The sequence below is a fragment of the Stomoxys calcitrans genome, chromosome 1 (assembly GCF_963082655.1).
Source record: "Stomoxys calcitrans chromosome 1, idStoCalc2.1, whole genome shotgun sequence".
Classification (NCBI taxonomy): Eukaryota; Metazoa; Arthropoda; class Insecta; order Diptera; family Muscidae; genus Stomoxys; species Stomoxys calcitrans.
In genome coordinates, this window is record NC_081552.1 from 194,600,529 (window position 1) to 194,613,292 (window position 12,764).

The following is a 12,764-nucleotide window of genomic DNA, read 5'->3' on the forward strand; positions in this document are numbered from 1 at the left end:
GATCATCTATTGGCAGGCATAAATTTAAATAGTAAACATTGATATTTTTGACTCTTCTCAAAACATTTCCTTTAATTATCTCTCCTTGTTACTTTGCAGAACTTGTCTGTCCGCTTGGAAGAAGTTGAATTGAACGCTGTTGCTGGCAGCAAGCGCATCATCAGCAAATTGGAAGCCCGCGTCCGTGATTTGGAATTGGAGTTGGAGGAAGAGAAGAGGAGACACGCCGAAACCATCAAGATCTTGAGAAAGAAGGAACGTACCGTCAAGGAAGTCATGGTACAATGCGAAGAAGACCAAAAGAACATTATGTTGTTGCAAGAAGCTTTGGACAAATCCACCAGCAAGCTCAACATGTTCAAGCGTCAAATGGTTGAACAAGTAAGAACTGAACCCTCCATAACCAATTATGACAATTCTACAAAAACTTAATTTTTTCTCTATACAACAAACAATTTTCTAGGAGGGTGTTTCCCAACAAACCATTACCCGCGTGCGCCGTTTCCAACGCGAATTGGAGGCTGCTGAAGATCGTGCCGAAAATGCCGAATCCAATTTGAACATGATCCGTGCCAAGCACCGCACCTTCGTCACCACCTCCACCGTTCCCGGTTCCCAAGTCTACATCCAAGAGACAACAAGAACGATCACCGAATAAATTAATTCTTTATAATTCTTTATAAGAGACGCTTCTTAAACTCAATCCTCAAGAGAACCAAAAACAACAACATCAACAAAAAACACACACCAAAACCACATTACTTTATCAAGTTTTTATATAAAACAAAAAAAAAAAAAAACAAAAACAAAACAATGTATTTATAAAAAGGAAAAAAATGAACAACAGAACAAATCAACAACAAACTTCTGCCAACATCTACGAAGTCATCTTCTTTTTTTATAATCATATTTCGAATAAATGTATTTTAATTTAATTTTAATCTACCACAGAAAAAAATGAACAACAAATAAAATTTTAAATTTAAGAAAAAATCAACAACAACAACAACAACCCAATATCAAATCAACCAACCAACAAACTTTTTGTTTTACACATTTATTTGTCTGCATAATTGTTTAGATTTGCACAACCAGACACAAACAGAGAGAACAAAAACTTTTCAAATTTTTGGTTTCTTGTTATGCTGGGGGAAAACTGGCCACAATTTTTTTCAGCCCACAACCCAGAAGCTAGAGAGCGCTATCTTTTAGAGCAAGGGACAATGCGCAGTAAATGCATTATACATGGTTTTGCAAAGAAAATATTTTTAAGCAAATCTTGGGGTTTCCTACACAAACAACAAGTTTTTTTTTGGAATTTTGTATTTGATTTTATAAAAAAAAAAAATAATAATAAAAGTATTCGATTTTTAAAACCGCCCCAACTTTTTCTTAGCCTAACATTGTTAGGTTTCAGTCAAAGCCCTTATCATCATAATACGTCTGAGACAGATCTGAGAAACTGTTTTGCAAATTTCTTTGTACAAGCTTCAGATCGAATTCATTTATCACTCTACTAATGTTTAACCAATAATACATATTAATTTTTAATAATTATGAATATCATACACCATCTCTTCACACATCATACTTCTCTCTTTCTATCCCTCCCTGTTTCCCCTATTTTTTGCCTCTTTTATTTTTTAATTATTTTCTAAATAATTATGTTTTATTGTTAGTAATATTGTTTTGCTTTAGGCTGATAAATATGTTCATATTTTTATTGAAACGTATTAATTTATAAACATACATACAAACATAAAAAAAATAAAATCTTATTAATTTAATAATAATACAATAAAATGAACTCATTGTCATGTATCATATAACAAACAATGCCATCAAGCTATTTATTATTTTCAATTAAAAAAAAAAAAAAAAACACAATGCAACGCCTGGTAAACATTCTCATTGAACTTTGGGCAACCTTATTGAGCTGAGGACTAGACATATGCACTCATTATGTGCCCTAATTATGAAACCGTAGGCGTTTCATTAGACTTTGATTGCAAATCAATTAAAATGAAGATTGGTAGAAACAATGCAAGTGATTTCTGACTCAAGTAGGACTAATGAAAATGCGTAGACCTTTTATCGTTATAATTGAGCTTAAAACAAACAAGTAAAAGCGTGCTAAGTTCGGCCGGGCCGAATCTTATATACCCTCCACCATGGATCGCATTTGTCGAGTTCTTTTCCCGGCATCTCTTCTTAGGCAAAAAAGGATATAAGAAAAGAGTTGCTCTGCTATTAAAACGATATCAAGATATGGTCCGGTTCGGACCACAATTAAATTATATGTTGGAGACCTGTGTAAAATTTCAGCCAATTCGTGTAGGAATTGCGCCCTCTAGAAGCTCAAGAAATCAAATCCCCAGATCTGTTTATATGACAGCTATATCTGGTTATGGGCCGATTTCAGCCATACTTGGCACAGTTGTTGGATATCATAACATAATACTTCGTGCAAAAATTCATTCAAATCGGATAAGAATTGCGCCCTATAGAGCCTCAAGAAGTCAAGACCCAAGATCGGTTTATATGGCAGCTATATCAGGTTATGGGCCGATTTTAACCATACTTGGCACAGTTGTTGGATATCATAACGAAATACTTCGTGCAAAAATTCATTCCAATCGGATAAGAATTGCGCCCTCTAGAGCCTCAAGAAGTCAAGACCCAAGATCGGTTTATATGGCAGCTATATCAGGTTATGGACCGATTTGAACCATACTTGGCACAGTTGTTGGATATAATAACAAAACACGTTGTGCAAAATTTCATTTCAATCGGATAAGAATTGCGCACTCTAGAGGCTCAAGAAGTCAAGACCCAAGATCGGTTTATATGGCAGCTATATCAGGTTATGGACCGATTTAAACTATACTTGGCACAGTTGTTGGATATCATAGCAAAACACGTCGTGCAAAATTTCATTCCAATCGGATAAGAATTGCGCACTCTAAAAGCTCAAGAAATCAAGACCCAAGATCGGTTTATATGGCAGCTATATCAAAACATGGACCGATATGGCCCATTTACAATACCAACCGACCTACACTAATAAGAAGGACTTGTGCAAAATTTCAAGCGGCTAGCTTTACTCCTTCGGAAGTTAGCGTGCTTTCGACAGACAGACGGACGGACGGACAGACGGACGGACGGACATGGCTAGATCGACATAAAATGTCGCGACGATCAAGAATATATATACTTTATGGGGTCTCAGACGAATATTTCGAGTAGTTACAAACAGAATGACGAAATTAGTATACCCCCCATCTTATGGTGGAGGGTATAAAAACAGTAAGTTTGGGTGAGCCTAATCAAAAATGGAAAATAGGAGGTCTTAATAACAAATCTCCATGGATGTCTTACGGGGTGCGCCAGAGAAACTTAGTTTTTTGAAAGGTAAATAAAAACAAAAGTGATTCAGTTATGGTTTCAACCCTTTTGAGAATACAATATCCCTTTTTTCATACAGTCTTAAAAATGGAGGCCGCCTCTCACCAAGAGGTGTCGCTCTGCGGCACGCAGTTCAGACTCGCCTATAAAAAGGAGGCCCTTTATCATTAAAGTAAAACTTGACACTCGGTGATATGTGAGAAGTTTGCCCATGTTCCTTAATGAAATGTTAATGGGCAAATTTCCATTTGAAATCTTGCAAATGACATTGGATTAATGGTCGCCATACACTAACTAAGTCGATTTTTGAAATTCGTGTCCACTCTTCGCCCAATCAGCATGTCAGCAATGGCATCACGAATATTGTTCTTGGAGTATTATATTGTTTATTGTAAACCTTTTTGATTTTAATTTCGTGGATAGTTCGGCTTGAGGTCATGTACAATTCTCATATCAACAAGAGCAAAACAACACACATTAATAAACTTCGGAGAGTAAAACAACAACAGCAATTTGAGCTCGACTTTAAACACAACAGAGCTTGGTTTGTCAACAACACAGACCAAGACATTCGAACCAATGTTGAATGGTTATTGTTCTCAATTCTCCCAAATTCTCACTTCCGACAACAAAAACAACATTTCCACTGTTTAATGTATTGGCGTAGGCGGTGGAGTGTGTTCAGACTTTGGAGAGCAGAGAAATGCAAGAGAATGCGAGAGTAAGACTAGTTACATTGATAAACAAACTCTTACAGAAAGATAATTTGGGTAGGAGAGACAAATTTATTCTAAGCACAGTAAGGGAAACTCAAAAATTTCTAAATGAAAATGAGGAGATGTTAATATTAAGCGCAGATAAGGGAGGAAAAACTGTGGCAATGAAAAAGGGAGAATATGGCGCGAAAATGAGATGCACGCTAGGGGACATCTGAACGTATAGACGACTGAAAAGGGACCCAACATCAGGAATTTAAATCAAAAACAACAAATTGTGCAAATCCTTTTTAATCAAAACACCATAAACACGACGATAAGAAACAAATTATTAAATATACGCTCCAAGGGTATATGAACTACCGAAAATCCATAAAACAGGCACCCCACTAAGGCCAATATGTTCCTCCATTAACTCGCCTACATACGGATTATCCAAATACATCAAAGAGATATTAAACAATGTTACGATTGTTCTTTTTCAACTCTAATTATTTTATATATAATTAGCATCCCGGAGGTCCAATTCGCTACCGCCTTTTAAGTGTAGAACTTCCAAAATCTAGTCACTCAGTTTAAAATATTATTAAGTTTTGTTATAATTGCGTATAAAATTTCAAAATTCTATCCTCTACTACAAAGAAAATACCAAATAGTACCAAGAATAACAATACAACGGAAAAATCATTCAGTCGCCCAACAAATATTATCAATGTATAAATGAATCCCAATTTGGAACGCTTTAGCTCAATACATAAAGAAAGTACCATTTTGTGTGTTTTAGTACCTAAATGTACGATTTTGAAATCTTTAGTAGCTAAATGCACGAATTAAAAACAAATCTTCTTCCCGCCCAGTATTTACTGTCAAGGTGTAACCGTATCCTAATTTTGAGTGCTTTACCTCGATTGGCTAGGAATGTACTATTTTGTACGTTTTAGTACCTAAATGTGCGAATTTAGATAATCTTCTGATCACCCAAAATTTATAGTCATGGCGTTCTTGTATAAACATTTTGAGAGCTTTAGCTCACTCGATTAAGAAATTACCATTTTGCTCGTTTGTTGCCTAATATACTCTTTCAAGGTACCAATTACACCACACTTGGTAATTTTCTTCCACATACCGTATTTTTGTTAAGACTGCGATAATGTTTGTCAAATTGCTTAATTTTAGCAATCCCCGTTCGATGTAGGCAAAGATAAGCTGTTGTGTACTATATTGCACTTTTAGGTATCAAAATGTACGAATTTTTAACGTATCATTTAGTCACACGTTGTAAATTTCCTATATACATGCCAAATTTCAGGCCTCTATTTCCATTTGTAAAAAAAGTACCAAACGGTACTAATTTTGGTACCAAAATGTTTGAATTGTGAAAAGCCATTTAGTCGCCCATCATATGTTTCTAAGTTTTATATGCATGACATATTTCAGACCTCTAGCTCCATCTGTTATAAAAGTACCAAATCGTATTAGTTTTGGTACCAAACTGTACGCATTTTATGTAGACCACTTAGTCACCCATCATATATTTCCTAGTTGCACCTATGTGCCAAATTTCAGACCTCTAGCTCCATCTGTAAAGAAAGTACCAAATGGTACCAATTGCGATACTAAACGTACGTTTTCTCCGTTACCACTACTATTTTTCCATGTTTTCTCTTCGCCCTCATCCTTTTTGCATATATTTCCTAGTTGCACTTACATGCCAAATTTCAGACCTCTAGCTCCATCTGTAAAGAAAGTACCAAATGGTACCAATTGCGATACTAAACGTACGTTTTCTCCGTTACCAGTACTATTTTTCCATATTTTCTCTTCGCCCTCATCCTTTTGCATATATTTCCTAGTTGCACCTACATGCCAAATTTCAGACCTCTAGCTCCATCAGCGAAGAATGTACCAAATGGCACCAATTGCGATACTAAACGTACGTTTTCTCCGTTACCAGTACTATTTTTCCATGTTTTCTCTTCGCCCTCATCCTTTTGCATATATTTTCAGACCTCTAGCTCCATCAGTGAAGAATGTACCAAATGGCACCAATTGCGATACTAAACGTACGTTTTCTCCGTTACCAGTACTATTTTTCCATGTTTTCTCTTCGCCCTCATCCTTTTGCATATATTTCCTAGTTGCACCTACAAGCCAAATTTCAGACCTCTAGCTCCATCTGTAAAGAAAGTACCAAATGGTACCAATTGCGGTACTAAACGTTCGTTTTTTTCGTTACCAGTACTATTTTTCCGTGTTTTCTCTTCACCCTCATCCTTTTGCATCAGGCATCTTTTACGTCAAATTTCAAAATACGACCTCTACCTTTTTGGTACTTTTTTTTAGTACCTAAATGTACAAATTTCCAAAAACTCTTATAATTACTCATTACGGTTGCCACAGTGTACCTAAGTTCCAAAATTCATAGCTCTTCTTCAATTTACAAAGAATGTACCAACTGCGGTACGAATCGAATTCGTGCTCCTGTAGCCTATGTCCGCCTATGACGCTGACCGCCTGCGTTCGAATGCTGGCGGAACTTCGGACAAAATTTAAAGCGGTGATATCCCCTCTTAATGATGGCGACATTTGCGACATGCCTTGCATGGTCATGTAAAAAATTCTCCCCATAGAGGTGTCGCACGACGGCACGCCAATCGGAATCGTCGGCTTTAAAAAAGGTTCCTTATCGTTGATAAACTTAACTTGAATCGGAAAGCACTCGTTAATGAGTGAGAAGTTTACCCCTGCTCGGTTCCTGGGCAAATTTTTACTCTACTCCCAAATGCCTTTCTTTTAAGTCCCATATTACCGTATTGGTAAATATTTTGGGTTTAGGGGCTATTTCGGGGGTGGTCACTTGGCCATTAAAGTAAATATAACATTTGTGCTCTACTTTCAGAAACATTTAACGGCATGATCGGTAAATAATTTGTGTTTGACGGTGGGGTGGACCCCAGGGTCTTTGTCCCGATAATTAATATAAATTTCCTGAAAATCAATAAATTTTCATCCCAAATAGTTTTTATATAATAGGGATGTATTATATTTTGGGCGGCTCCCCAAAAACACATGGCTCTATATTGTCTCGACTGCTCTATATATCCAACAATATAAACCATATGGTCGTCGGTAAGTTTGAATCGTTTGGAGTGTGTTTTGGGGCTGGGGCGGCCGCCGGCACTTTGCACTGAAAATAGATGTCAAATTCGTTCTTTACTCCCAAAATACAGTTGATTTGAGCTCCATATTGCTATAGTCGGAAATAATGTTTAGTTTATGGGGGTGATTTAGGGCGTACCCCCGAATTGTGTATCAAATTTGTTTTCTACTCTCAAATACCTTTAATTTGAGTCCCATATTGCTATAATGGGTCAATTAACCTAATCGACGTATTTTGTGGAGGAAAAGCGCCACCTTGATTTGAACGCAAATTTTAACGTCATATTTTTAATCTACTCCTAAATATCTTTCATTTGAATCTCATAAAGCCAAGGTCGGGGGATATGGCGGGATGGGGCAACCTCCCATTACTTGGACCTAAATTTGTATGCCAAATTTGTAATCCACTGCCGAATACTTTTCATCTGAGTCCCATATTGATAGGAACGTCGAATATATCTGTTTAGAGGATTTTTGGGGTTGCGGCGGCCCGCTGGGTACTTAACCCAAAATTAAATACGATATTCATTTTCTAGTCTCCAATATCTTTCATTTGATGCTCATATTGTGCCTATCAGTCCACTTTTGGTTTTGGGTGGCATTTTTGGTGTAAGGGAAAGGGTCAGCCACCATCCGATATTTAAAAATTATATAACCTATGTTTCCTTTTTTTGATTCTACGCAACAAACAAACAAACCGAGTCTCATATAGTCATGATGGGTCATATGACCATTTGGGGCGTTTTTGGGGGGGTGGCGTGGCTCCTACACTTCGACCGGATTTTGTATGCCAGATTCGTAATTTACTTCCGAATACCTTTCATTTAAGCCCCATATTGATATGGACGACCAATTTTTCTGCTTTTAGACACTTTGGTGGTAGGGTGACTTCCTGGATACTTGAACTCAATTTTTAATACCATATTCGCATTCTACTCTTCAATACCTTTCATTCCGATATCAATAAATTATAAAGCATATTTTTTCTTCCTGAACATATTCGTAATCTACTCCTGAATACCTTTCATTTGAGTCCCATATTGCCATGCTCGTTGAATAAACCTATTTTAGGCGGTTTTGGAGTTGGGGCGGCCCCCCAGTCATTTGAATCCAATTATTAGTATGAAAATCATATTCTACTCCTGAATACCTTTCATTTGAATCCCATATTGTCCAGATCGGTAAATTTTTATTTTTTGGTGGTACTTTTTTGGTAAGGGGGAGGGTCCGCCCGCCCTTCCGATATCAAAAAATTATATAGCCTATGTTTTCTTCCAGACCAACCTACACAAGCTGTGAAAATTTCAAGGTAATCGTTTCTGCCGTTTTTGAGTCTATGCGGAACAAACAAGCAAACCGACAAACAAACACAAATTAATTTTTTTGTATATTCAATTCCCTTAATCCGCCTTTAGTAGATTATAGAAACTTTTTTCACACCACAAGAAGAACTCATAAATTTCAATCGAAAATTGCGTAAAAATTTTGCTTTCGTCAAGTATTCAGTATACGGATTTTGGTAGAAATTCTCCATTTCAGATTGCAGCAAATTATAATTTTAACGCTTAATGCTTAGCAAACCCCACTTTAGCACTCCTTTGGTTTTTTTTTTTCAAGAAATGTTGCACGAATAACACCAAGAAAAAGTATAAAATTTTTGTAGTTCACTTAAGTATTGTTGAATGTTTTACTCTTTTAAAATTTATATTTTATACAAATATGGATTTTTTTTTATTTTTTTATATTTATTCATTCATAATGAAAATACTTACCTTTGTTTTAGTTTCTTCCTTTATAGGTCGCTTGCTGCATTTTCCTTTCGAATTTTTGATGCTGTTGTGAGCTTTGCTTTACAAACATTTATTTGCATTACTTATTCGTGCGAGGTTATTCGTGTTTCACTTTATTAACTCACTTCATTGGCAACAAAATCATTTGCATTGTTGGTATATCATGATTTAACTCTCTCTCTCCCTCTTTCTTCCATACTTAAACACTGCTCCCACAATGGTATTCTTTTGTTACCATCGTCATATTCACCACGATCTTCTTGTTATACACAAAATATTTTTTGCAAGTAATTGCAAAAACTTGGAAAACATTTTTTGTCCAGTAATAGACTAAATTCTTTTATAATTTTTATATTATTCCATGGTTTAATGATAGAGCTCATGTTTTTCTCACAATTCACAAGAGATTAAATCATTTTAACCGGCTAATCGAATAGTAAACTTAACCGCACTTCAAGCTACGTCCGACACGAATTAAAGGAAAACGAAAACTAAAGCAATGTTAGCGGCTGAGTTACTATTGTGTTTAGTTGTTGTTGTTGCGTAGTGGTGACATCTACACAAATAATTACAGAGAAGTTGTATTCCCTGTGTAGGCTGGTACTATGTTAGCTTTTGGCGACATTTTTCGTGATTACTTTTTTTTAGATTTTGAAGCAAAAAAACTTGCTAGTTTCATTCAGTAGGACATTCCCTCATAACTAATGCAACAATTTTAATAAAAGTATTATGTTATCATTGAGACTTTTGCATTGTTTCAAAGAAGTAATCGCAAAAAACACATGTTTTCAACTGTGAAATACGAAACTAGGTACTAGCCATTAGGTTAGAATGTTACATGAGACAAGTAAAAAGGCCCTTACTATGGACGGGCTAACACTTGGTTGCCCTTAGTAATGGATTCTGCTGCACATTTTCACAAATTAGCTCAATTTATGAGGAAATCATGTTGACGGCAAAGCAGCAAATGAATTAGGCTTCAAATGGAACTCAGAAGTTACTTCAAAGACACTCCAATGGGGTTACACATTAGAATGTCTCAATTATTTTTCCAGAGAAGCGACGAATATATATGGACATAAATTTTCCTTAAAAAAGCCATAAGGAATTAATTTTCAATAAACGAAGAGGAAGCATAAACACAGCAAATTGTTGTTGGTTTTTTCTAAAGCATTCGTTATGGTTGTGAATGCAAAGCCATTGGTGCAAGTATTAGTGGAGAGAGTAAGAGAAACAAATAGTGCGAGAGTAAGAGTATTATTATTTAGGTGAGGGTGTTGTGGGGGTTTGATGTGCCTGACTCTGCTTGCCATGTAGGCCAGCAAATTCCCTTAGACACGGATTTGCAGTTTTGTTTTTGTTGTTTGTATATGTTTTGGGAGTCTGTGCAAGGCAAACAATTTTATAACTACAGCTCGTATGCAGTAGGTGGGTTTTATAAAGGCTAGTTTGTGGTACATATAGGTGTCATATTTTCCAAGTATGCATTAATTTGAACATCAATTTTATTTAAAAAAAGTCATGAAAATGAGGAATTAATTTTCAATAAACGAAGAAGAAGAGCATAAATACAGCAAATTTTTCGTTTTTTTTCTAAAGCATTCGCTATGGTTGTGACTGCAAAGCCATAGGTGGAAGTATTAGTGTTGAGAGTAAGAGAAACAAATGATACTAGAGGAAGAGTATCACTATTTAAGTTAGGTGGTTTGATGTGCGGGGGGTTTGATGAGCGGAAGATTTGATGTGCGGTGGGTTGATGTGCGGTGTATTGATGTGCGGGGGGTTTGATGTGCCTGACTCTGCTTGCCATATGCAATAGGTGGGTTTTATAAAGGCGAGTTTGTGTGGGATATATAATATGGACAAACGGCTGAATGGATTTTAATGAAATTGGCATCAATCGAAAGATGATTTCCAGAGATGTGTAGAATATATATACCAATTAATTTCCGAAAAGAAAATCCATTAAAATGAGAAATAATTTTCAATTAAAGACACAGCAAATTGATGTTGGGTTTTTTTTCTAAACCATTCGTTATGGGTGTGAATGCAAAGCCATAGATGGGAGAATTAGTGGTGAGAGTGCGAGAAGTGGCTGGTATGTGCGAGAGAAAGACCCTACTAAGAGGTCACTATTGGGGTGCGGGTGCGTGGTGGTGTGATGCGTGTGCTTAATCTGCGGCTATGAACAACGTCCTTTGCGGTTTAATGTGTTGGCAACGCATTTTTTTAAACATTGAAGTTAACATTAACAGGTTATAGTCCGATTCGGAATGAATTGAATGCTGAACATTGTAGAAGTCATTGTGAAATATTTCAGACCATATGAATACGAAATGCGCCTTGTATGGACTCAAGAAGCAAATTGGGAGATTGGTTTATATTGGAGCTGTATCAAGCTATAGATCGATTCAGACCATATTGGACACGTATGTTGAACGTAATGAAAGAAGACGTTGTACAAAATTTCTGCCAAAACGGATAAGAATTGCGCTCTCTAGTGGCTCAAGAAGTCAATATCACATATCGGTTTATATGGCAGCTATATCAGGTTATGAATCGATTTGCGCCATACTAAGCACAATTGTTGGAAGTCATAACGAAACACTTCATGTAAAATTTCAGCCAAATCGGACGAGAATTGCGCCCTCTAGCGGATCAAAAAGTCAAAATCCAAGATCGGTATATATGGCAGCTATACCAGGTTATGAACCGATTTGAATCATACTTCACACAGTTGTTGAAAGTGATACCAAAAATCGGACGAGAATTGCGCTCACTAGAGGCTCAAGAAGTCAAGACCCAATACTGGTTTATATGGCAGCTATATCAAAACATGGACCAATTTGGCCCATTAACAATCCCAACCGAACAACACTAATAAAAAGTATTGGTGCAAAATTTCAAGCGGCTAGTTTTACTCCTTCGAAAGTAAGCGGGCTTTCGACAGACAGACGGACGGACATGGCTAGTTCGACTCAGAACGTCGAGATGATCAAGAATATATATACTTTATAGGGTCATAGGCGAATATTTCGAGGTGTTGCAAACGGAATTACTAGATTAGTATACCTCCCTCTTATGGTGTTGGGTATACAAATATTCGGGACAGAATAATGGACAGTGCTCCTGGAGGTCATCAAAAAAATCAATACTTTGTTGGAGAGCCCAAAGATAGAGCTTTACAAAACATATGTTTGTTCGAAAATCGAACGGTTGGTTATCTTTTAGTCCTGCCTTTTCTAAAAAAATCGAAAAAAGACAGGACAGGATTATGGGCAGTGCTCCTGAGGGCAACCCAAGAATTCCTCCAGGTACTGTTATACCTTGTTGGAAAGTCCACAGTTGGAGCTTTCCGAAACATTTGTAGCCTTTCTAACAAAGTCAGAAATACTGACAATATATTGACTAGAATTTTCAAAAAAATTTATTGTAAGTCCAATAACTCATAAGTCGTTAGAGATAATGTCTGTTTGCGCAGCAATTCAAAATTTGACATGTTCCAGGTGATCAACTACAAACCCCATAAATCAGCACCAAACCTATTAGAGTCCCCAAAGTTTACTTACATATTGGAAAACACCTCAATTCGGCAACACTGTGCGATAGCGAGAAAACGTTCTATGCCATGACTGAATTATTTAGAGGTTGTCTCACGCGAACAGCTGTTAACAGCCGACCAGATTGGACGGTA

The 12,764-nt window shown here is 36.5% G+C and overlaps 1 protein-coding gene across 2 annotated transcripts in view; it reads left to right on the forward strand.

Annotated features, from left to right (window-relative positions):
* The window catches only part of LOC106090950 (paramyosin, long form), a 64,161-nt gene extending 63,035 nt beyond the window's left edge, over positions 1 to 1,126 (forward strand). For both annotated transcript variants that reach the window (XM_059364113.1, XM_059364116.1), the window contains 2 exons: positions 100 to 381; positions 464 to 1,126. In XM_059364113.1, coding sequence (XP_059220096.1) covers positions 100 to 381; positions 464 to 658 — 477 coding nt within the window. In that variant the 3' untranslated portion in view covers positions 659 to 1,126. The remainder of the gene's footprint in view (positions 1 to 99; positions 382 to 463) is intronic.
* Positions 1,127 to 12,764: the final 11,638 nt, after the last annotated feature.